Genomic DNA, 27896 nt, shown 5'->3' with positions numbered 1-27896 from the left:
AATTGAGCTTTTTTGGTGCAAAACTAACCCTTTTTATTTTACAACAATTTGACTTTTTTTTTCTTAGCGTAGTGGCATGTAGCTAAGTCAGGTCAAAATAAAAGTCAAGGGACGGAATGAGTTCTAAAAGTCACTTTTAAAGACACGCTTGAATATAAATTTATGAATTCAAAATTGATGACATCACAAAATCTCTACTTTTTTCTGCAACTACAAAATACTTGCCATATAAGCAATATTTTGCCACATTTGTCCATAAGTTTGTGTTTATACTTGTTGCTTGCACTGCGTTGATAATCTTTTAAGATAAAGTCTTCTTATATCTGTCACTACTGGATTAAAATATATATATGTATATATATAATATATTTGCATAAACTATCGAGCACCGTATTTATGGAACAAAATTGTTATTCCTAATTTTGATTTGTCAATTTCGTTTTCCGTTTTAAAAACTAAATTAAAAAACTATATTCTTTCTACTAGCAATATATATAAATATTTTTGAAATGTAAAATTATTTTCACTCTAGATAATTTGTAAAATTATTTTCAGTCTTTGTTTATACTACATTGTTAATAGTTATTAAATCAACTGTACTTTTATTTTATTATATATACGCGTTTGATGTATTATATATGGTTCTGGCAACAAGATCTTCTTTCAGATGCCAAGTTTATATATTGTTATATTATGATTAATAATTGTAAACTATAAATAAGTTAAAATATATACATATATATATATATATATATATATATATAATGTGTAAGTAAATTATTTTAAAAGTGGTTTCTTTTTTTCTTTTTTTTTATCAATCTCATGCAGTTTTTTTAGTTATAACTTCCCAGAGAAGTGTGGCTGTGATCATGCGCATTCTTTGGCGCAAATAAATTTGAAAAATTGATGTTTTTAAAAAAAATAAAAAACTTTAAATTTAAAGTTTAAGGCATGGAAAACTTTTAGTTTTCCATGCCTTAAACAAATTTAAGGCATGGAAAACTAAAGTAAATTTTTTTGTGTTGTTCTTGAAAGGAAAAAGTTATTTTTTATTTTAATTTCATGTGTTAATATTTTAAAATACATAATTAATTAAAAAAAAAAAGTTCAAAAGTGCATCTTTGATGTCTTACTAATCGATTAAAAACAACATGAATTCCTAAATAGTATATGCGCGTTTATTTAAAAAATTGCAGTGTTTCGGCTCAAACCAATGGAGTTTGGAAACAGGAATATCCCAAAAGTTTATTACAGGTTCAAAACGAGCTCTAGACATATATTCGCGTCATGGTGAGGAAGGAGACGTTAACTTCCTGGTTAAATGCACTTCCGCGGTGCTCTGTGACAAAACCGTTAGGTCTTCTTGGGGCACCTAAATAACAAAAATTAAAAAAAAAAAATTATTAGTTTAATAAACTTGATTATTAGTTTTATCATCATTATTGTTTATTGTAAGTTGAGAATTAAAACGACAGACTTTAATTCTCATTCAATAATTTGTTAAATAACTGTAGTAACTACAGCGGAGAAAATAGAATTAGCCTCACCTTTATTTTTTGTTCTAATTTAACAAAAATTGCAGGTAAACAATTATGAAATCTACTTTATTTCTTGTTACTTCTACTACAACTAAAAAGTTTATAAATTGGTATGCTTAATTAATTCCAAATGGAAAAAAAAATTAAAAATATTAAATTTGTGGAGAAAATAGAATTAGCCTCATTAGCGTTATATACAAAAAATAAAGAAAATATTTTGTTTTTTCGCTCATTTAGTATTTAGTATAGCTTCCTGAATTTTTAATGACTTCAAATATGCGGTTTGACATACTAGTCACAAGATTTTGGATAGTTTCTATAGATATTTCATTCCAAGCTTCTCTGATACGAGTTTTCAGCTCCAAAGTGCATTCAAATTGCTTACCATTTTCATAAACCTTTCTAGAAAGTATTCCCCATAGATTTTCAATTGGGTTAAGGTCTGGACTACGTGCGGGCCATTCCATTACGTGAATATTTTTTTCTCTAAACCAAGCTTTTGTAAGCTTTGAATTATGGATAGTAGCATTATCTTGTTGGAAAGTGAAAGTTTCACCCATCAATTCCTCACCATGTTCAAGTAAACTTATTTCTAATAAGTCAATGTAGTCCTGTGAATTCATTTTTGTTGAAATCCATGCCAGTGGAAGTTTTCCAGCAAAGGAAAAAGCCCCCCAAACCATAACATTTCCACCCCCAAAGTTACGACTCATCCGAGTTTCTTTCTCTTTTCGAAGATCGTGCCAGTAATATTAATAGCCATCAGGACCATCTAGATTGAACTTTTTTTCATCACTGAAGAGAACTTGATGCCACTCTTCTTGCCAAGACATGTGTTCTTTTGCAAATTGTAATCTAACTTTTTTATGACGAGCAGTAAATTTTGGTTTTGGTTTACGCTTTTTCAAAACTGTGTTTGGATCTTCATGTAAGATTTGTCTCACACGTTGAACAGATACAGGTAATTGTAAATCAGCACGAATTTGAGATGCAGTCATGTGCTGAGCAGCAGCACGACGTACAATAACTCGTTTAGTACGATTATCAATTTTACGTTTGCCACCACTTCCCTTATAGGCTCCATAATTAACGCCAATCTTGAAGTAATTGTTAACCACTTTTGGAGATCTTTTAATTTTCTTTGCAATTTCCCGATTAGATAAGCCTGTATCTTTGTATGCTTTGATTACTGCTAATTCTTCATTCGTTAAACGCTTACCACGTCCCATTTCAAATAAAGGTATCAAAAACCAAATGTTAAAAACTTTATGAGCACTGATTTCACAGTCTTTGTTTAACTTACAAATAATAATAAAAAACTAACTCACAAATGCGTATCACCAGATCAAAATATACAAGTAAACTGAAAATAATTATTGATGAGGCTAATTCTATTTGTTACCGCAAATATCAAGTATTATACATTTTATGGTTTTATCAAATGTTCCGCAATTTAATTATGCTATATTATAATCTAAAAAGTTGTTGTTTGTAACAGTAATTATATGTGTGTGGATACAAAAGTTGTACCGCACAAACTTGTTTACAGATTTACAAAATATTGGATCAGCACATGGTGAGGCTAATTCTATTTTCTCCGCTGTATAATAAAGTTTTACCCCTCCCCAAAAATGTGGTGTTGTAAACTTTACAAAATCATAACTTTCAGGAAATAAAAGATTATTTAATGAAAGTTAAAACCTTTCAATGAATTTAAATTTAGTATATGATAGCAGCAAAAATCTTTTTTTGGACTAACTGCCCTCATATTTGGGATGGGGAGGGGAGCTTTTTGGCGTATTTTTGATCCGGGGCTTCAATCTCGGCAATTTTTTTGTTTTTTCTATAATATCTTTAACACCAACTTATCAAGTTCGGAGCAGTGGAAAATTGTCCATTATTTAAACAAAGCATCACATATAAAAAATTTAAATGATGCCCCCAGCGCTAATGTGCATCTTTTCCTCCTTCCCCTTCCTCCACATAAATACAACGATTGTATCTTCACCTATTTCAATGGAATGTTCCCACTGTGCAATGTCCCATATTAAGCTATAACCAGTGTAAACATTGTATATAAGTAATATATTTTTAAGCTACTGCAATTCTTTAGCTACAGAAAAATGCCAACAACTGCTTTATCTTTTCCTTAACTTGAAAAACATTATTATTAAAAAACATAATAAGGTTTTTTGTGAGCAGCGACAGCTTCATTACACAAGTTAGGCTTAATAATTAAATGTTGTTAATCTAGGAATTACTGCTTTGCTTTATCGTCAAAATAACGTCAATTAATTACACACTATGGTTTACTTTTTATGAGTAAATACTAATTGCAGTTTAGTTTAATTTTTAATTAAAATTACTAATACTCTAATGTTGCTAAGCTTTTGAGAAAAACAGCATATAGATGGTTTAATTTAATTCTTGCTATATATATATATATATATATATATATATATATATATATATATATATATATATATATATATATATATATATATATATATATATATATATATATATATATATATATATATATATATATATATATATATATATATATATATATATATATATATATATATATATATATATATATATTTATTTTTATTTTTTATTTTTTATAAATACAGAATGAAAAAAATGAAGTGCTTCATTTATATGTATGGGTAAGACAAGTATGTACAATAAGTTTTCTTTTTTGCATTTTCTTTATTTAAAGTGTTTTGTGGTATGAATGATTCGCATTTTTTTTTTGAACTAAGTACTGGCACGAAAAATATTTTCAATGGAATGCCAGTGACTGGGAAGGTATAAGTAGCGTGACAGTCAGTACAGATAGAATATGGAAACCAGATATAACTCTTTACAACAAGTAAGTTTTTATGAGGATGTTTACAGGTAAATTTATATACTGTTTATATACAAGAAAATGTTGACACTTTCAGCCATTTAAAATATGTTTTTTTATATTGAATATAAATTTATATCGTATTTTTACGTGACAATTTAAGCAATATGCTAATTTGTTTACAAAAACGTTTGTAAACCTAAATTGGTTTTAAAATGATTGTGTGTTAATTCGAAAAAAGTGTATGTTTGTATGCCTAAGTTGCTTAAAAACCGTTTTTGCACCAAAAGCATTTAAAAATTTTCTGTTTGTTTATTTGTTTAAAAAACGTTTGTACGCCTAAATTGTTTTAAAAATATTTGTAGTGGAGGCAAGATGGCAAACTATCGGTTCCAAAACCATAATACTTTGTTAGTATGGTTGTTATATCATACTAATTCATTGCCTGCGTGACTTTTTCGTTTGCAGAAAAAATTTGTAATAAAAACTAAAATGCAAACTTGCCATCTGAAAGGATCAAGATGATTTAAATTTTAAAAACTGCAAACTACTCTTACTTAAGTAACTCAAAATAAACATAAGTTGTAAAAAAGTATTTCTATTAAAGTTACACCCAAAAAACACCATCAATTAGAAATAACCGAAACCGAGGTATTTTTTAAGTGCAAAAAGTAAATTTATGCGTATAAAATGTTAACAATATTTAAAAAAGCGAATTGGTGTTTTACCATTCAAGATATAAACACAGTTTTGTTTCCACACATTTTAAATTTTTTTTATTGAACTGTTAATTGAAAAACCATTTTTTCCCATTTGCCATCTTTCCCCGTTTTCCCTTATGCCTAAATCTTTTACAAAAATGCTTGTGTACTAGTTTGTTCATTTGTCTTCTTGATAGTATTAAAAACTTTTATTCACATTTTTTCAATAAACATAAATTTAAAAGGGTAAACTTAATCTTTGTTAAAATCTTTAGTGTAGATGAAGAATTTCAAGGTTTAGATATTTATGGAAAAACGAAAGCTACAATCAATAGTGATGGCAGCGTTGTTTGGTTTTTACCAATTATCTTGCGGTATTTCTTTATTAAGCTTAATTTAGTTATTTAAATTTGAACCCTTATTATTATAACTTTTACTTATTACTTTTTAAATTGCTTTTTAATAAGATATAGTCTTTGGCGCCTAGATTTTTGCCATAAAGTTTTTTAGAGAACAACGCAAACATTAACGATGCATTATTATAAAGAAGAGAAAACTAATTAAAGAGGTTGTTGTGTGATTGGCATTACGTAGAAAAAGATTCAGTACAAGTGTTCAGCACCAGATATGAATTTGATAAGTTCAAATTTACTCAACCATTTAGTAAACCCATTGTAACGTTACTGATACAATACATGTGTCAATTCTGCTCTGCAATACAACGACTAAATATACAAAGCTTTTTATTTTTATGAGAGTACGATTTTTTTATTTACATAAGAGTATGCCATAAGAGCATACGGCATGTATTAAGTGTTGGTACTATGAATCACGTAAGTAATAAACTTTAAAATGAATAAAATGAGAGTTGTTAGTTATATGTTTGAGAACACAACAGTTTGTGACGAAGATTAAGCAACGACAAAATAATTAACAATTTACCTGGTGTAGATCAATTTATTATTAATGAAAATGACTCAAATAATTTAGAAAAACAGTGGAAGATATGCAAGGAAGATTTTAAGTTGTATCTAGTTGCAACTGGAGTCGCACAAGATGCGTATAAAAAGGCATTGCTTCTGCAACTGACTGGGAAGGGTTTAAAAGAATTATATAAAACCCTGAAAACTACTGACAACAAATAATACAATAAAATTTGTGATAAACTCGGGTGGGTGGGAAAATTGTAAGAAAAGTAATAACTGTCTCCTCCAATGTATTAAGCACCTAAGAGTACGAGTTATAATGCGTTCCACGTGAACACATTCTTACAAATCGAATGGCATAATGTTACGTATTTCGTAGTTACCAACTCTCAGCAGTTCTTTCTGTTTGGGAAAGCTTCTATTAGCATTTAAATAAAAATTCTTTATACCTAATAGTAAAACTTCATTGGTCTGTTAGTTAACTGATTTTCTATCAACTACTGTTCTTTCGTTATCGTTTATTAGTGTTTCACGTTGTATATTTTCAGCTTCATGTTTTAGAAGTTTTTTTATGAATTGTATATTACGAGCCAACTCGTTTCCTTCTTGATCTAATACAATGATTAAATTTTGCTTTCTTTTTTTAACTATATATTTCTTTTTTAAACATTTTGAATATAATTTTCCTACTTGTTTATGGTATTTTACAAGAGCCTGATCTCTTATCTTAGTTTCATCTTTCTTTTTCGTATGCTGTTTCATACCAAATATTTTTTTACTTTCGTATACTTTTTATCTTGGCATTCTCTATGCATCAATCACAACAAAAAAAGTGTATGTATACGTAAACAATACATCTAAGTGTATGCTGTAAATAGTAATATTTTATCACTCATAACCTCTTAAATCATTAAATGAGTGAAGGTATAGTGTATAATTCAATATAGTATCTATACTGCATGTGTAAGTTATGTTGTAACACATGTGAGCTTTATATAGTAAAGCCTGTGTAAAACAAGAACATACTTTATGTTAATAAGCATGTACATTGTTATAACAAATGTGTAATTTTATTTAGAAGTAGCTGCAAAATTGATACAAAATATTTTCCTTTTGATGAACAAAAATGTCTACTTATTTTTGGATCTTGGGCAAATGATTACAGAGCTATTGATATCTATCCCAAAAATTCCAGAGGTGATTTATCAACCCTTGATGAAAATGGACAGTTTTTTATAAGTGGTAAGCTTATTAGATTTAATTTTTAAAACATTTGTAAATTTTTATGATAAATAAAAGTTAGTACATATTATGCAATTTTTGGTTTTTAACCTAAAGCTATTATAATGGATCTGCAGCAGCGTTATTCGATTAAGTTATAACTAATTTTGTGGAACGTAAACAGTAAACAGTTGGCATTCTATGGCATTAATGTTGTTAGCATTTAGACAAAATTTTATAGTAAACAGTGTCTATGTAGTAAAAAAAAAACTTTAAAATAGGTCAAGAGTTTTAATTTAAACTACCGTAAACCGGGGTAACTTTGTACCAATTTTGATAAAGAAGATAACTTTTTGAAAAAAATGAATATTTTCCCAAAACTATTTTGATGCTAAAAGTTGTGCATTACTAATATCATTTAATTAGTAAAATGGCGTATTCATTGTATTCATCAAATCCAAGATTTTATGGAAAAAATGAGGTGGTCAATGTTACCCGGCAATGGGGTAACTTTGTCATAGTAAATTGTTTTTTAGCACCAGATGTAAATTAAGTGTTATTAATCACATTTAATATAATTTAAACTTACATTTAGCATTTATTTCAGAAAGGGGTACCTAAAATATGTCAAGAAATTAAAGAAGGAACAATAAAAAAAATATTAAACATATTAGCTAAAATAATTTGATTTCTTTTTTTTTTTTTTTTTATTAAATGTCAGAAAAAGCAAAAAATAAGAGAGTACTAAAGAATAAACAAACAATTTGTAACATAAACTCTGTTTAAAAAAAAAAAATTTAGGCATCTCTTTAGTAATCTATCATAAATTCAGTAGTGACTGATTCACCTTCAGATGGTGTTTCTGTTTCACTATTGTATTCTACAGAAATAGATTGTCCTGGTTCAATTTTAAGTCTTTTTTTGGATATATTATTTTTATTTTTACTTTGTGTAACATCTTTTTTATCACCACGGTCATTTTTTTTCTCATTTAATGTCTAAAAGACCTTGGTCTAAAGCTTTACGAGAACTCAAGACGTTTTCACTTGGTGACTTGATATACACTGGATTAGGATTAAATGGCACCAAACCACAAGTTCTAAATCGACTTATTAAATTTTTTCTTGAACATTCATTAATGGATGTCATTAAATCATTCAGGAACTTAGAGAAATCTTCTTTTGGTAACGTTGCAAATTTTTTATCACGAGAAGTAAGTTTCCAAACTAGAAGTATACTTCTCCATGCTTTCTTTAATGGTGCAAAGAATGCAATATCAAGAGGTTAAAGCATATGGGTTGAATTGGGCAGAAGGCATATGAATCTAGGCAAAAGAATTTCTCCGACACCATTTCCACAAAACATTAAAGAGAAACAAGCCTTACTGCAATTCATTATTCTCTCAAGGTACTTAGTTCCACAATTCATAACAACTTTTTTATTTCCAGGGTCATCACGCAAATTTGTTTCATCATAATTTCAAATGTTATAAGGTGGAAAAGCCTTCAAGCTCAAGTCTAATATTGTCAAAATAAATTTTTAGTTGTTCTTTGTTTATAGCTGCATGTTTTCTTATAATATTTGATGCAATTCTATGGGTTAACTGTGAACATTTCATAAAACTTGAGACCCAATCATCACCATTGTTTTTAAATATTTTTACAGTACGATTTTGCAATTTTAAATAACCAGCAAATAACATTTAAACATCAAGTTTATTTAATGGAAATCCCCAATCACACATAACCTTGATTCTAGATGAGAATAACTGCTCCTTATCATAAGTAAATATGGCTGGTGCACCAATGCATTTTTTATGCATTGACTTCATTTTATTATGTATAGTGCTTCCTGGTATACTAAACCTTTTTGAGGCTTGATGAATAGACATACGTTCATTAATTGCACCCATACACTTTTTCAAAAGAACTGGTATTAGAACAAGTGTTTATGCACATTTTCCAACACTATGCTTGTTATATTTAAGAGACATTATGCTTTAAACAAAAGTAAATATAAACAACACAAGCAAACTGCAATGTAGTAATTTATTAAACTATTATATAATTTTATTAAATTGCAACTAAATTTAAAAATAAGAGTCTATAAATTTTAATTTTGTAATGAAGTTAATACAATTATGATTTAGCAACAACAACAACAAATAGTTTAACAAGAAAATATACTTTTTTTAAAATCCTAAAATACATTCATGCTAAAAACTGTTTTTCAAAATAAATTGTTCGGATAACATGCTTCAAAAAAATACTCTGGTTATAATAAATAACGATCAAACTACTTTAAAATGAATATTATTTACATGGCCAAAGTTACCCCAAAACTTTTGGGGTAACTTTGGCCATGTAAATAATATTCCATGGCCAATAATATTCCATATGGCCATGTAAATAATATAGTAAATAATAAATAAATATAAAATAATGGTTTTTTTATAGGGTGGTCAAAGTTACCCCGTAGGTTTATACTCTTTTGGCAAAAGAGTATAAACCTACGGGGTAACTTTGACCACCCTGTAAAAAAACCAGAATGTTGTAACTTGAGCCAAAAACTTTTCACTTAATTTTATCTGAACCTTTGTCTTTAAAACAGAAGTAAAACTGAGTTGTTTGCTATCATTTTTATCTTCGCCCAGACAACATTCTGTTTTACAGTTTTTGATTGTGTTTTACCAAGATGTAGTTTTCATTCTTTTTCACTTATAGTAAAGAGCATTTGCAACAAACTTCATATCAAAATTTAAGCAAGAAAGATTGCATTTACAAATAAAACAAAAATAGTAAAACGTTACTTAACTGTTAAAATATATAGATGTTTAATTAAAATTTTTAAAAATGGCAAAAGTTGCCCCGCTGGCCAAAGTTACCCCGGTTTACGGTACTCAGTGTTGTTAGGACAATTTTTAAATATTATAGCGTCTGTATGATATTTTGTAGTTACGTCATATTTCCGTTAAATGATCAGGTCTGTGAATTATAAAAAGACGAAAAAAATTAAAAAAATAAATTTTGCGGTATCATAAAATGTAAATGTTTACAGCAAAAAAACCCAGAACAAAGATTCTTTTTTTTTTTAAAAAAAAGTCTTCTTAAAAACACAATTGCTTGTCCAAATTTGAATAAGATTTTAAATAAATACGTTGTTTAGGTAAAATGGTTATCATAGTTTAACAATATGATTTGTTCTGATTGTTTATTGGCAATTTTAATTATAAGCTTTTTCTTGGTCGGAGTTCTAGTACTTTTTTTAAAAATTGATAGAAATATTATATTTTGACAAACTATATATAGTCAATATTCGTCAGAACCAATTAGATCTAGGATCTAAGGTAAATAAAGGCACTTTTTCAAAAGATTTTAACTAAATTCATGTTAACGCTCATGAGCCAAAGTAATCTAAAAACTTTATTAAGGGTAGTAAAATGGTTTTGAAAATTATATTGAAAAAAAAAGTTTCTTTAAATATTAAAAAAACCGGATGCAAAAAAATTTATAACATCTAAAGCTCTTGTTTGGACAAAATATGTTGATAAAACTATGCTAATTCCAAATAAAAGAATTCGAATAATTTGTAAACCGCCTTAACTACACCGAGTAGGAATATATTTTGACGAAAATTTTTTTTTTTAATCAATTTTTATTAAAATGTAAAAAGAACTGAAAAGAAAGACTTTGAAAAGGGAAAAATGAAAAAAAAAAGAAAAGGAAAAATTTGAATACTTGATAAAATAACACATTTTATATGGGAAAGGCGGGTAGCCCCGGATGGCGGATAATTCTGAACACATGATGTACAGCTTAAACTAAAGAAGCTATGTGATTTTAAATACTATAAAAACATTATTTGAGTGAAAATATGGTATATGCAAAATATCTATCATAATATGTCGAAGCGATTGGCTGGAAGTGATAGGCTGGAAGTGCAAGATATTGTTTCTCACCACTAGAAAAGCGATATATCACCACATTTAATTCACATATTAATATAACTAATTTTTTATGTAAACTAATAACTTTTTATTGATTAAAGATACATTTCTATTTACAATAACTAATAAAAAAGAAATCTTTATTACCTCTATTCACTGGTTTTAAAACTAGTATTTGTGAATGAGGTATGATCGGGTGGTATTGGACACATGTTTGGAGGGTGGTTCCGGGCAACTTAATTCATTTACTTTTTATAAAAATAATAATACATTCAATATAATACAAAAACTTTAAATAGTTATTAATTTAATTTTAATGAAAAGACTTAAGATTTGAAAAAAGAGTTTTTTTAAAGTGTTAATTTTTATTAGTAAAAAGTTAATGTTTACATTTCTAAATGATGATATTTTTATTCCCATTCCTTATATATCAGAGGGAATTTTTAAAGGCGATTTTTTTTTAATGTGTTGAGAACAGTTCAATGCAAACTTATTATATATTACATTTGTGTCACGCGGGTAAAAAAGCTATATTACGGGTAAAAATTGCTTTATATATATATATATATATATATATATATATATATATATATATATATATATATATATATAGCAATTTTAAGTAAAAATGCCATATTAAAATTTTATATTTAATTTCTTAGTAAAATTTTATATTAAATTTTAACTTGTAGTAAAAATTTTTATTTGAGAATTTTACTTCTAATCTTAAAAGTTATTAAATGTCCTAGGTACTAGGTGTACATATTTTGAATAATTTACCTTTATATTTATAAAATGTACTAGGTCAAAGGTGTAGATATTTCAATGTACACCTAGTAATGCATTGTTAACGCAAAGTAAAAATTGAGATTAAGTTTTTAATGGGAAGTTGAATTCTGGTATATGACTCTAGCTTTTTATTAAACATTACTATATGAACATTTTTAAATACCTATTTTTATAATAATAAAGTTTTAGTATGAATTTTTTTTGGGGGGTTTTAAAAAACTGGGAGTAAAATTTTATACTACAACATTACTGTTAATTAATAAAAAGTTTTGCTATTTTATTTACTTTGTGTATTAAAATTTATTTTGCTTAAGCAGGACCGTAGGAACAGAAATTATATTGGGAGGGGGGGGGGGCACTACTTCCTGAAATAGTTTTGAGGACTTTTTTTTTTTATTCATTTTTTAAGTCAATTTCTTCAAAATTATTTATTTGTAAAATTTTTGGGGAGAAAAATGCCCAATCTGCCCCCCCCCCCCCCCACGTTGCTACGGGCTTGCTAAAGTAGTTACTATAATTAGAATAATAAGCATTTTTAGAAGTTGCAAAAATTAGACTCTTATATTATTGAATACTCTTGCAGCCAAACGAAAGATAAGCGGACTGAAAGTCCAGTGCCTTCAAAATTTAATTTGTATCATAACCAATTTTTTAGATTATTACTCATTTTATTAAATTCAAAATTGTTAAATTTAAACAAAGCCGTCTGTCAATAGCAAAAAATTAGATGATGATGTGAAAAATATCTTACCTAAACAAATCAGCTATATAAACTGTCCTAGTAGTAAGCCAATCTGCTTTCTGCACTCTCTAGTAGCAAATTATTTGCGCAACTAGTATCATAAATTTACTTTACTTTAGGATTTGATGTTACTCGGCGTCTAGAAAACTTTACTTGTTGTCCCTATCCTTTTGTTACTTTAACGTACGAGATAATCATTCAACGAAGAGCAAAGTACTATTTGTTTAAAATTATACTTCCTGGAGTTTTAATTACTTTACTGTCTTGCTTTTCTTTTGTAATCCCTCCAGTTACTGGAGAGCGAGCAAGTTTGGTTATGGGAAACTTTCTTACACTTTTAGTTTATATGCTCATTGTTTCTGACTCCGTACCTGCTAGTTCTGATTCGCTGCCTCTTCTGGTAATGTAAGTAGTAATATTTATGTCTATAGAACCTTCAGTACCTGCAGTAAGTAATAATATTCATGTTACTAAAACTTTCATTACCTACAGTTAGTAAAATTAATTATCACTTATTAGTTATTTACCTAAAATATTTAACAATTTTAAATAAAAATATAAAGCTTAAAATTATTTCTTTTTCTTTTAGATTCTATAAAATATTGTTGTTTGTAATCGGACTTGCGTTAATAACAAGCTGTCTAATTTATTGTATGTGTGTAAAAATTGTACCTGTACCAAAATGGCTCAAAGTTAATTTTTTACGGAATAATTTTGTAAACTTATATCGTATTGTTGCAGCAAAATATTGTCGAAATAAGCAGAACTCAGTAAAAAGTGGTTGTAAAAAACAAAGAAGAACGTCTACTAACAGTCATGTTATTACAAGTCACAGTCCTAAGTTTCATGGCATTCAACGTGATCGAAATCTTTTGGATTTAAAAAAAATCTATGGCATCACAAAAAGCTGTGACAAAAATGAGATTGCTTATCTAAAGCATATTAACGAATATTTAATTAATTTTAGTATGAGAGATACTAATCGTAGTGATTGGGAAGATATTGCTTACGTAATTGATAAACTTCTACTTACTGGGTTTATGTTACTTCTTGGAATCAGCATTATTTTTATTTTTGCGTATCCTCCAAAAGTTGTATTTTAAATGTGTTTTTTTAATGTTTTTCATAAATCGTTTTTAGTACAAAATATTATTTAATAAATAAACATTATTTTACTTTATAGTTATCAAACTCTTGTCTTGACATAAGTGTATTATTTTTGTCTTGACGTGTTTATATTATTTAGCAGATGATATTTAATTAAATTTATTTTGATTCAGACTAAAAAAATCTTTTTTGGTGTATTTTCTTTTTAGGGGAAATAGAAATATTTATATTTATATTATCAACAGGTTTCTGCTTACTTTCATAACTAGAGGTAAAATGAAGAACAAAGTAATTTGTTCTTCATAATACACCTAATATTATGAAGAAAAATTTTAGTTTCTTTCAGTGATCATTAATTTTAAATGTTTACAACTATCGGTAAGTTTTTTCAAATAAAATAACAATGTTTGCTACCTTTTCTATAAAAAAAAAAATATCAACGAGGGTGTGCTTCATCATGCAACTGTGTATCTTTGATAGTCGTGCACATCTGTAACACAAGTAGCACGTAACAAGAACACTTTATAAAGTATTTGCTTCTTTTTTTACCAACTTAAGTATTTATTCAGATGATTTTTAAATATGTTAAGTGATGTTGCGTTGATTACTGTTTTTTCCATTGGAACGCAACACAATTTTCCAAAATGGACTTCCTCCAGCTGTAAATTGAGCGTTAAGTTAAAGGTCTTCTAAACTAAGAACTCCTAGATCTCTTTCTAAATTAGTAACAAAGTGAAAGTGGGAGACCGTCTTGTCCTTCGTATTCTCAAAATGTTCACATTTGTACGCAAAGCATAGCTTCTTAGATCAAACTCCTACAGAAAGGCTGAGGGCCAAATAAAGTGCTGGTCCTGCTATGTTAATATTTTAACACAACATTTTTGTAAACTATCTTATCAAATAATAATTCTAAAAATGAGTTTTATAATGGCAATCAGTATTAAAGGCTGAGAAAACTAAACTAGATTACAACTGCATCTGGGTATGTATTCACCAAATTTTTGTAGCTCTTGCTTAGCTCAACTTAGGTCACGGAAGTCGAAAAATTCAACGTTATTTTTGTAACTATTTCGTATTTAACAATGTTTCGCAGCATTTTTGCAAAGTTATGGTTGCGCACGAGTTGCGATGAACTTATGCAAAAACTTTCACAAAAAAAAACAAACAACTTAGTTGATTTTTTTTTAATGAACCAAGTTTTTGTAATTATATAAAACAAACTTTTTTAATTTTGAATTCATTTAGGTTCCAACAAATTTTAACTTGGGTTAATTACTAATTATTACTTTTACAGCTTAATACAATAATATCTTTATAAAACTAAATAAAAACTAAAAACTAAATAAATATTTTTAATTAAATATTTATTTAGTAAAAAATATTATTATAAATATTAGGAAACTAATTTTAAGTAAAAAAGAGGAAGAAAAGGGTTTAGATTTGATTAATCGACAAAGAGACAAAGTCACTTTTAACAATTGTTTAATATACAATTAAACTTGCTATAAAAACGTTTATTTTCTTCAGTCATTAGTATCACCTAAATAGTTTTAAAACATAGATAATAAAAATTTGTATACGGTAACTACAACATTTAATGGGGTTTAGATATGACATTTTTAAGCTTTGTGCAAACTCTGCACTTTGTATGCTCATACTCTTTTATTAACTAATCCCCCTTGATAATTTTAGGATTACAAAAGAAAGAAATATAGCAGAGGTTGCAATGCAAATTACACTCAAAAAAAACTCACAAACAGCAATAAATAAAGTGAAAAACCATGGATTTACTATCAGGAAAACAGCTAAAACTTATAACATTCCATTACTAACACTCCATAAAAGCGTAAAACTTGGAGATCAAGTTCCAAAAAGGCACCGTGGACAAGCCAGACTTAACAGTTAACTGGAGGTACCTCTTAAATCAATGGGCATTCAACTTTTTAGAGTATTAAACAGTTTATGTTAAAATAAAAGCAAATATTTGTTCAAAAAAAAAATATATATATATATATATATATATATATATATGTCTAAAAATAATTTTGTGTTTTAAACGGAACAGATTTGCAAAAAAGGTTTTGGGTCTGAGGACCTGTCTGCTTAAAATGGTGTCAGAAAAATGATCATTTTTTGAAAAGGTAAACCAGCCATACCGGTTTTTTCCTTAATATATCATAATTCTGCTCCGTAAAACATAGCTCTTATTAAAAGGAAGAAATGGTGAAAATTTTAGACAAAAAGCTCAAGTGGTTCTCGAGTAATTGCGGCCGGCAGATTGAATAACCTCAAACTGAGAAAACGTGCAAAATGTAAAAAATAAATTTAAAAATTTATAAACATGCCAAATATTACATACAAAAATCTTGTCGAAATTAGAAACCTAAAAAGGAAAGCATATGTCTCATATGTTTGTCTTTTTTTTCTAAAGTTTTTTAAATTTTTTCCATTTTTTAGCCCTTAACTTTTGACGATGCAATTTATTCTGAAGTTTTCCTCGATAAATCGACCGTTTAATGCGTACTTTGTTAATGTCATTTAAACCATTTATTGTATAATACCCTGGAATAATGTTAAGGTTTTTCATAAATTAGAATTGATGATTTCATTCCAATGTTAAAATTAGCCACTGCATCATGCACACCAAACTCTAGTATTGTCAAGGTGACAAATTTTGTTTTCGGTTTGCGATTCCAAATTTCTCTATTAAACGACTCATTTGCGTTTTGAGTCTTGCCATGAAGACATTTTTGAAGCTCATCTTCTTTCGTGATTTCATCAAACAAAGGTCTAATCTTTTATACAGCCTCTAATTTTTTTTTATATATATATTTGTTAAACACCCACTATATATTACAAGTAAGGTAAATAAAAAGTTTCAAAAAAAAATCTCTAGGATCTAGGAATTTTATTTTCAAGAACATCCTTGAAGATTGTTCTTTGTTTTTTTGAGTTCCAGTACTCAACTGCACATTTTAAGATTTTAAGATCCGTTTCAGGAATTATATTTTTTAAACCAGTAATTTTTACTGACTTAAGAATATCAAATGTCATTTTGTTTTTCAACAGGCGAATAAATAAGTTTGTCTTATTTTGTTGCGTAATTATAGATATATCTTCAATACAAAATAGGGGATGTATATAATTTTTACTATGTTTTGAAACGTTTAGTAGTGACTTCAGTGCAGTTCTTCCTACTATATCAAGCTTTTGCAATAACATTTCTTTATGGTCGCAAAGCTCAAGACCATACGTTAGTGTTGGAACAGCTAAAGTTTTATATAACTGGACAATAGAGTTTGGGTGAACAAAACGAATTCCAGCTTGAATTAAAGACTGTATTACTGCCCGGAAATGGGATATTCGGTTATCAATGTTTAAACGATTAAGTGAGGCAATTGGTGAATATTTTGTGTCCCATATAAAGCCTAGATGAGTAAGTTTATTGTCTAGTTTTATTTTTTGGTGGTTGAGTGTTATCGTGCATTTTTTAATTTGATGTTTTCCGGTGACCAAAAACTCGGTTTTGTCAGCATTCAATTTTATGCAATTTTCTTTTGTGTAAATGTTACAGATATTAATTAGCTTTTGTAGGCCAGAAAGGGTGGAACTAAGAAGTATAATGTCATCAGCATATGCTACAACACCCGTGTAGTTTCCATTTATTGATGTTCCTACGACACTTTCATTTTGTAAGGTTTCTAGTAGGTTTTGAGTGTAAAGATTGTACAAATGAGGCGAGAGAATCGATCCCTGTCTCACTGCTTGCGTTAGATAGAATGGAGATGATTTGCAACCTAGATAAGACACAGAAGCACTACTTTCCCTGTATAATGACGATATTGTATTAACAATATAAAGTGGTAATTTTTTATTATTGTACAGTTTCTCAAAAAGAATGTCCCAGTTGCAGCTGTCAAAAGCTTTTTCAGCATTGAGGGAACAGAGATAAACAGGTGAGTTGTTGTTGTTGTAGTGTTTAATTGTTTCACTAATAACAAATTCGGCGTGTAGGGTTGAGCTATTTTTGGTGAAACCGAATTGAAGAGGATGAGCTTCTTTTAGATCTGGACAGATTATTAGGATTATATATTCGATTAGTTTTGTGAAGATTGGAATGATGCTGATACCACGGTAGTTATTTGGATCAGTTAATGATTTTTTATAAGATTTAGCAAGTGGTATTATAAGTGATGTAGACATCGACTTTGGCGTTTGACCATGATTAAGAGAAAATGTGAAGAATTTTTTTAGCCATTCAATTAGGGCTTCACAACGCAAATATTTTAAATGTTCTGCAGAGATTCCAAATGCATCTTTGGTTTTGTTTATTTTAGGCAAGAGATAGCCGTTCTTATAATTTCATCTGATATTATTACAAAGTCAAATTTTGTACAAGGTGGAACTTGAAAACTCGTCGCGGTATGCGTTATAGATTTAGTGTTCAACCGTTTTTCAAAACTATCGGCGAATTCTCTTGTGGTTGACTCCTTGTCCTTTTTATTATTTATTGTAAATAATTTTGAGTTTGCATCAGTCTGTATATTTCTAAAAGTATTCCAGAAGTTTTTTGGATTGGTATTTTTTAACATCTCGATTTTTATGTATTTTTTGTAAAGGTTATAGTTTTGTGCTTTCTTAACAGCGTTTCGGAAATTTTTTCGTGCCATTAGGTATTGGTTAAAAATGTGCGAACTAATGGAAAACCAGGACCTGGTTTGTAGGTTTTGGTGCCATTTGCTTTGTTGCTATTAAAATTACACCAACTTCTTGCACCCGTTGGATGATATGCCAATAGCTATTTTTTGATAATGCGAGATGAAAAAGAGTAACATGTCCTGCTGAATTCATGGCAACTAAATTATCAGTATTTTTTCTGATTTCTACACCAAAGAAATTTTGACGTCGATCAGTTGTTGCGTCTGTCAATCTTTTTCAACCACCAAGTTCTCTCACTAATTTTTTTCAATTTCTAAGTCGTGTTCCAACAAGCTTTTGATGGTGCGCAACACATTCTAATTTAGTCACTTGAGTGTCAGAATAAACATCCTTGATACTATTGTAGCTTTTGCTATCTCCGTCACCCAAACATTTAACATTTACCTTAATTTGTGTTTTTTAATTGATCGCTTAAAAATGCATTTGGCCCCTTCACATTCAGTTCCACCTGCAGCACCAATAAAGTTCATTTTACGAATATGGGAATTTTCTACTGTTCATAAGCATTGGGAGTGCTTTTAGCAATGTTCTAATTTAATGAACATCCCTGTATACTCGACTCATTACTTCAACATCTAAAACCTTCCCACTATCTATTGAGAGAGCTGCAAAGACACTATTTAATGAGGAAAATCCCCTACGCTGCCATGTGCCATCACATGATACACCAATATCCAAAATCTCATCATTTTGACACTGTTGTCTTAAATCATCTACAGCATCAGCCATTGTTTCTTGCGCAACTTCCTCAGTAACATTAGCTATTTTCAAAACAAGTTTATAATAGTTTTTTTGTGTCATTGGTTTTGACATGTTTATGTGGGTTGTAAATTTTTGAAGCCCAGAATTGCCTATTCCAAGAGTTCGCGTGTTTATATCAAAACTTACTTTTTTATTGACTAATGTAGAAATGTAAAAGTCATTTTGATACTTACATTTTGAATTAACAATTGAAAGTTCACAAGCAAGTCCTCGCTTTTTACTTATGTTTTCAATTATTTCTAAAGTCATTTGGAAACAAGTTGGACAGCTTAAAACACTGACAGGATCAAACTGATTTCTAGTGGTGAGTTTAAAAGAGCTTCAACTTTGTGATCAGAAGAACTAGAGATGTCGGTATTATTATAAACAAAAGATATATTATAAACACTTGAAGAAGGAGGATTTAAAATATTTACAACTTTACTGTCACGAAGCACCATTACATTAAAAATTTTACTTCTTTTTACTACTCCTTTTGTTCTGACTTTAACTCTACTTTTACCATGATTCAAAACTAAAAAACTAACGACTTCTGGTAAGGAATTTCAGTAATAATTGAGCTAAAACCGGTTTATTTCATCAAAAAGTTTTTAAATCTAACAAGAAGCCAAAAAAGCTTTATCTATGAATTTTATCAGCAACATTAAGGTGTACTATTAATAAGGAGTAAATTTACTATTTAAAATCAATATTTTTACAGCTTAAAAAAAGCAAAATTTTAATACTTAGATGAACTTTTAGAAATAGACTGTGATTTTTGAAATACATTAACATGTACAAAACTGCTAATTTTGATTTTTTGAGTATTTTTGGGGGTTTATATCTCCTAATATTCCAACAGTTGATCATATTTCTAAAGTGTCACTCATAGATATTCTTGGAGAATTACCCATATTTCGTGGAGGGAATTTAGGAGTTGTTTGCCATTTTAGTTTTTATGTAGACTGAACATATAATGATAAAAATAAAAATTGTTTCCTTAAAATAAATTGTTGTTATTTTAGATTAAATAATGATGGTAGAATAAGTTTAAAATTTTTTAAAAGCTTCATTATTTTCTCAATGTTTGATGTTTGTTATTTTAATTTTATTCTCAATGTTTGATGTTTTTGATTTTATATTTGCTTATTTACCAAAATTACACCTTAAAACAGAGTAAAGAGCCTTCACTTAAACAGTTTTAAGATCAATCGGCTTACCCACCTTCACCCAAATTTTTAGTTATATTAATTCACAGTTGTTATTATTGATTCTTTGTGCCCTGGTAGTTTAAACTCAGTTACAATAAACCAAATACTCTCCATTGTTGAATTAATTGTCAAGCTGTTCAATCTTCTACATATCTCAAGTATCTTGTTTCAGTAGTTACCAAGAACCCAAAGTAGTTACCATGTTCCGTAGTTACCATGTTCAGTAGTTACCATGCTCCCAAAATCCAAAGTTTTTAAATGTTATGGTCAACATTATATTTTTGTTTAAAAGGTAAAAACTCATCTATTAAAACAATGATCCCTGGATCATCTAACTAGTTAATATAATCAATGGTTCACGTAATCAATAGTTTTAAAAGAACAAATTTCCGAAATATACTAAAACTGAATTCAGGTCTTTTTGTTTGCAGCTACTGCCTTCGATGTAAAAGTTACAGGAACCTTCAAAACCCATAAAAACATTTGTCCCAGGAAAAAAAGTTTTATAGAATTTCTATAAACTTATGGAACATATGGTCTATAGAAATTCTTTAGAATTCTATAGAATTTCTATAGAATCTCTGTTAATTTCTATAGAAATTCCAATAGAACTTTTTTTTCTACTTTTTATTTTATAGAAAAAAAAGTTTTATAGCAATTTCTATAGAAATTAATAGACATTCTATAGAAATTTTATAGCATTTCTATATAATTTATATAAGCCATATGTTCCAAAATTTTATAGAAATTCTATAGAAATTTTTTTCCTGGGGTGGAAGTATTAAACTTTTTTCAAACTAATTTCTTTTTTCTTAAACTTTAGCTAAGATTCAAAAAATTTTTTGAAAAACTTGTTTATAAGTACTTATAACTTTTTTATATATTGAAATATTTGAAAAGTTTGTGTTAGCAGCTTACTCCTAAACACTAAAAGAACTGCAAACTCAAATTTCTGAAGAGATGCTAAAATTAACTTTGCTTCTTCCAAGTGCTTTGTTTTACAACTTTGTTTTCCCTTCACCAACTTTATTTAAAACTATTACCAAAGCTGAAAGATTTTTTAATATAGAACAAACTTCTGCTTTTCTATATGCCTAACTTGTACTACTAAAACGTTTCAGACATAAAGAAACCTTTAAACAAAAACGAGTGTATGGTTTTGAAAATATAAAAAAAATGAATTTTGATTGAACATCCTTTCAATTGAGTTCTCAGATGTGTCCTTAGAATCTTCTAAAACTATTTTGCTATAGTCGGATCTGAAAAAGTTAGAAATTTATACAGAAAATATTTACTTATTTTATTTTGATTAGATTTGCATTTTATGATTACTATGCTTATACTTGTAAAAAATAAGAATAAAGAAAATTATGGTTTGTTATTGCATTTGTAATTTTTTTCTCCTAGATTACTAAAATGACACACTGAGCGTTGCATTGATTTAAAATAAAATTTGGTTTCGCCTTTAAATGCTATGATGTATCTGCTATCAAAACATAAAACAAAAACAAAATTTAAGATAAGTTCAAACGTTTTTTTTTCTGTATTTTTAAAATAACACACTATGTGTCGCACAGTTGATTTGCTTTAAAATTATATTTTTGACGAAAATGAAAAATAGCAAATGTTTTCTTCGGATTATTGGTGATAGATCATTGTTTAATTCTGTAAAACCATTAACCATTTAACCTATAAACCATTTAAATCATTAAAATTTGGTTTTAACCACAAATTTTTTGCATAATAAAAACAACTTACATGACAGAGTTATTTTTAATTTTTGTTTTATAGTTTTTTTTTTTTTTAGTTTTTTATAAATTTTTATAAATTTAATGCTTTTTCCATGCTTTTGCTCAAATTTTGCACACTTAATCATTTCGATGACAATACAAGGAAATGGAAAAATTTGACCAAAAAAAGTTAATTAAGTTAACAAAAATTTAATTTGTATTTTCCCATACATTTTATTTATTTGATATGAATTGCGTATTACGTCACAAAAATCATTGATTTGCAAATTATTTGCAGTTTCGAAGACATTAAAGCGCAGCGATTCAAAACCTATTGTTTTTTAAGTCTTAAGTTATTAAGTTAAAAAACAAAAATTTAGTAAAAACAGTAATTTTTAAATCAAAAAAAAAAAAAACAGTAATTTTTCCTTCTACAAAAGATAACAAAAAAAGAATTTCTAGGCCCAATAGAATTCTGCTTGCATAAAGCATGGATTTGAAAAAAGAATTTTTTTTTGATTTACTAGTTCTTTTAAAAGTTTTAAAAGTAAGAAAAAAAATTTTTTTTCTATCCAATGGGCAGATGAGGCCATCCATAAATTTTCAGTAGATAAAGATGGAAGGGGTGCTGAAAAGTTTGACAATAGCTGACTATGGGGAGGGAATGGGAACATTGAGACCAAAACAATGTCAAATTTAAAAAAACTTTTTTAAAGTTCGTATTAACGTCATCTAAGAGAAGATTTTAAAAGTTTTTACACCTACAATGGGGTAAAAAAGTTGTATTTCTGCTTGCGCTGGCAGGTGGAAAATCATTTTCCTGATTGCAATGTAAACAATACTGAAAATTCCATTGAATAAATACAATTTAAATTCAGCAACACACTTGCTTACTCAGAAGCAATCTTGTTCGTAAAGAAACAACATTGCTTGTTCAGAAACAACCTTGTTTATTCAGAAATAGCCTTCCTTATTTGTTTAAAATCTGGAAGTACTTTTTATGTCATAATTTTTGTATCAATTCAATACTCTTAAGAATAGAAGTATAATTAAACCAGAAAAAATTGATGATTTTTACGCATTTTTAATGAGGACAAGGGGTAAAAAAACCGAGAATACTTACTGACATGAAAGGCCTTAAAAGAGTGTTCAAGAAGATCTCTACAACAAGAATTAGCACGTATATATAAAAACTTGATAAACAAGAAGCCTAAAGTACGTATTTTAGGTGTCTTATGCTCACTGTGTAGATTCACTTACCAGTTTTTAAAAAGATATTTCTAAAAATTGCGCCCCTGTTTACGCTATTAGACTCGTGGTGTGAGTAACAAAAATCTTAGCCCCATAACAACAGTCTGAAAAACCTGTTTACCTAGTGTTATAAATTTTTTTATAAACTTGAAATTTAACGATTTCAACACAAAATAATAATGGCTCTTTAAGAGTCGTTTTTTATAAGTGGGGCAAAATCAGCAACTTGAAATAGCTGAGTCATTGAATTTTTTTGCAAATAACAGGGGTATTTTCAAATTTTTTCATTAGAAAAACCTGAAAATTTGAAACCATAATTCCAAGCGGTTCAAAAGTTATTGTTGCTTGACGTTTCATTAAGGTTGACTTGGCCATTTATATTTATAAAGTCGTTTTGAATTAAATCTATCTTTATTTAGGCAAAACCACCCATTGAAATCCCCTAATTTATTGAAAATATATAAGTGTGTTAACCATTTTCAAAAAACTATAAGTCAATAGTTTGTTGGCACATTGATCTTTTGTTTCTCAAAGTTAGTATAAACTTTATCGTTTTTAAAACAGGTGAGGTTTTTAGACATGATTTTTAGACTAATTATGAGTTTTAAATAAGTTTGACTGTATTTGCAGTAAAAAAAAAAAGTTTGCTTTCTCAAAAACTTATAACATTCTACTATAAGTTTAGATTAACCAGAGACTTGGTACTTAAAAGTACAGAATTTGCGTTATTGAACGCACCTGGGGTATTTTGGGTAACGGAAAAAAGTATGTTGCAGATATTTTAAAAACTCAATTTTTTTCTATAATGTATAAAACTTGATATTACATTTGTTCATAAAAACTCAGCACTTCTTCTCATATCAAACAACTTTTTTAACTACATGGAGTTGCCACATCGAAACATGGAAAACTTTGAATTTGTTTGCAATATTTAAGAATGGATCAATTAAATAAAAACTAAATAAAAATTAAATAAAAACTTTTGATATTTTCATAGTCTTAAACTTAATATCATTTTTTTTTCCTTTTTATAAAGAAATAATGATATTTTTTTGTACTTTTCTCAACTAGTCTTATACTCATCAATAAATTTCAAGTTTTGTAGTATAGTCGCTCAACGTTCAAAAATTTTGACCATTTAAAATTTGTAACTCCCTCCAACTTTATATGGTCATAATTTTTGAACACTGAAATATATTACTATGAAATATAAAATTTATTAATAAGTATAAGTCTAGTTGAGAATAATGCAAAAAATATTTTATCAACTTGTTGCTGTCACGTTTGGAACGGGGAAGGGAGGGGTGGGGGAAGGGCAGTGAGGGATATTTTTGCTTTTTTGTTCCCAGGCTTCGACCATCTCAATTTTTTGCAAAGCATCCTTGTTTGACGTAAGTATAAACAATATAAAAGTTTGAAGTTTGCTCAATTTCTGGAAGTTAACTATCAATCCGCCCCTGACTTGGATAAACGTTTTAAAATCATATTATGAGTCATCAAAATGCAAAAACCTTAATGAAGCAAATTTTTCAAGTTTATTAAAAGTTTTATATGAAAGTACTTCACCAGGACATACGCAGTCAGTGCGTTTAAAAAACAGGGTTATTTTCTTTTAATAAATCTGATATTGACCGGTCAAAGTTGAAAATAACAGAAACAGATCCAGTAAAGAGATAGCATCATAATCAACATCGACTATATCATTGTCATATCCACAAATTAAAAAAAAACAATGAATTGAAGGAGAAGCTTTAACTAAAGCTAAAACAATAGAGAAAGTTCGAGCAATAGATAAAAAAACGAAATAAAAAAAAGCTACAAAATGTGACATAGACCTACGTAGACAATCCAAGCATACCAAGTAAACAGCGAAAATTACTTCTATGTAAAAAGGGCAAATCAAATTTACATTATTCAATGATTTAATGTGAAAACGATTCAAGTAGATTGTGGTTTTGCAACCAAATATTTACTCCAAAACAATATCAGCAAGATATAGAGTTTTCCTGCACAAAAAAGTGTAGACTTGGGATTCTAATATTAGGTAACAGATATATAAATATTTTTTTATTCATTTTTATATATGATTTGGTTTTCTTCTCCATATTTATTGTTTTCTTGTGAATATAACGGTAACCAACTTCAAAAATTGTTTGTAGCTTGTTTTTAATCTTATTACTAATCTAATGTTTCGACCCACAAAGATTGCTTATAGCGAGGAATATTGCGTCATTATTTTAATAAAGTACAGTATTCTTGTAGAAGTTAACGACAAGTAGTATACAATAGAGAGTATACTCTTTCTAAACTGCTTCCACCGATTGTTTAAACGCTTTAAAAGTAACTATTTTATTAACAAGAATTATTGTCAAACGCAAGAAGTACATTCATACTCGATGGGAGAAACACAACAAGCCATTTCTTTGCGTTTAAATGCAGAAGGATTCATCAAAAAGGAAAAAAATTGGGTTTCACGAGTTTGAAAAGACAAAAAGATTTTGAATGACAATTCTTTTTTTATATATTTTATTTTATTTAGGTGCTCCAAGAAGTCCTTTCGGTCTTATCACCGAGCTTAGCGGATAAGCATTTAATTGAAATTTCACGCCTCATTCCTAACCAATATCGCAAAACTTGCCCAGAGGGAGAAGGGGAGGGGGTTTGAACCACGGATCCTTTGTTTCTGAGGCAAGTACGCTATTTTGCATACAAAAAATACTATGCAAGAAAAAATAATAAGCAAGAAGTAGATAAAAAAAAAAATTTTTTTATTCTTAACTTAAAGTAAGATTTACTGTATAATTTCTCGTCGTTCATATATTATGACATTATAAAGTTAGATCCAAGCAAAACGATAGTTTAAAAAATTAAAAATATTAATTTTCCAAAAAGTCTTAAAAAATCATTTGACAACTATCAGAATGCCGTCAATTTTAGCTACCAACGCCAACTCATTGCTAAACAAAGTCGACGAGCTCAGGTTAAAAAATAATGATAATAAATTCGACATATTAATTATCAGTGAAACCTAGCTTGACGTGACTATCCCTGATAACCATCTCTGATGGTTATCAGGGATAGTCAAATTGGATTGAGTGACTAGCATATGCTAAGTAAGGATAAAAATAAACACGGTGGTGGGCTGGCAATCTATTTCTTATTTATCATTGAATTTTGTCAGTTGAAAGTAAAAGTTCCTAACTTATTGAAAACAGATATTCTTGCAGTAAAGTTTCCAGCCTTAAACACGCTTAATATTGTCTTTTTCACTCAAATTGGGGCATTAACTAAAAATTGTTACAAGCTCTTGTATTCTAAATCTTGTACACCGAAAAACTGTTATAAGCTCTTATCGATCAAAGTCTTGATGAGTTTGAAAGTCTTATATTGTGTGGGGACACTAATAATCTCAGAAAGTATCACGGCGGTTCTCTTATTTCGAATTCGCTTAGTTTTTTTTTTTTTTTTTTTTAATTTTTATTTCGTCATTTTCATAATAAGTTATTTACAAAATATTTTGAGTTAAGATATGACCGGAGCAGGCAGAAGACAAAAGTCTTATCATCTAGCCCCATTGTATAGTTTACACTATCATAAATCTATCATAAATTTTTACAATAACAATAAAATAATATAAATATTTTTAAATAAACATTTTACATTTTTTTATACATAAAAAAAATTATTTATACATTCATAAAAATATATATGTATAAAAGAAAAAAAGAAATAAATACTAATTTAGATAAATAAGCAAAAAAAATATATATGTTTTACTTTTAATCAAACGAAAGAAAAGATAAGAATTGAAAAAGAAGATATTAAAATAAAATAGAATTTGAGATATGTCATAATCAAGTAACTGTTTTTTTAAAATAACTTTGAAAGTTTGAAGTGAAATTAAAGTTTTACTTTCAATTGGAAGGAATGAGTTCCACAAATGTGGCCCTCGGTATGCTATTGAGAAATTTGACTGTTTTAATAAGGTTTTGGTACTTGGTAGTTGTGCAATGAATGCTTTGTTTGATATTTATGATTTATAATAACAAAAAGGTCGTCAAAAACATTTGGCAGCATACGATATTTAAATCTAAACATGAATAAAAGAATACTGTAGATATTTAATTGATAAACATTAAGCACTCAAAGCTTTTTAAGCAGTGGGTTGGCACTGGTGTATTTATTAGCATTTAATATAAGGCGGCTTGCTTGTTTTTGTTTATATAAGATACGCTTTAATTTTGATGCATAAATGCTGGCCCACGCAATATTACAATAACTGATATAGCTATGGATAAACGAAAAGTAGATAAGTTTTAGGCAGTTTTTATCCAACATATGTCTTGTCTTGTACATAATTCCAATACTCTTTGAAATTTTATTTGTCTATTAAATTAATGTGGTCTTTCCAACTTATTTG

The 27896-nt window shown here is 28.2% G+C and overlaps 1 protein-coding gene across 4 annotated transcripts in view; it reads left to right on the top strand.

The window, feature by feature from the left end:
• LOC136082374 (neuronal acetylcholine receptor subunit alpha-9-like) overlaps positions 1-14007 on the top strand; it is a 28419-nt gene extending 14412 nt beyond the window's left edge. The window contains exons 3-8 of one of the 4 annotated variants that reach the window (XM_065801491.1): positions 4175-4219; positions 4307-4416; positions 5369-5467; positions 7098-7261; positions 12837-13122; positions 13307-14007. In XM_065801491.1, coding sequence (XP_065657563.1) covers positions 4175-4219; positions 4307-4416; positions 5369-5467; positions 7098-7261; positions 12837-13122; positions 13307-13820 — 1218 coding nt within the window. In that variant the 3' untranslated portion in view covers positions 13821-14007. The remainder of the gene's footprint in view (positions 1-4174; positions 4220-4306; positions 4417-5368; positions 5468-7097; positions 7262-12836; positions 13123-13306) is intronic. The other 3 variants (XM_065801492.1, XM_065801494.1, XM_065801493.1) reach the window with 3 other exon arrangements.
• The last annotated feature ends 13889 nt before the right edge of the window (positions 14008-27896 follow it).

Source organism: Hydra vulgaris, chromosome 07, assembly GCF_038396675.1.
Source record: "Hydra vulgaris chromosome 07, alternate assembly HydraT2T_AEP".
Lineage (NCBI taxonomy): Eukaryota > Metazoa > Cnidaria > Hydrozoa > Anthoathecata > Hydridae > Hydra > Hydra vulgaris.
Note: the sequence above shows the minus strand (reverse complement) of the source record. Positions and strands in the feature narration are given on the sequence as shown.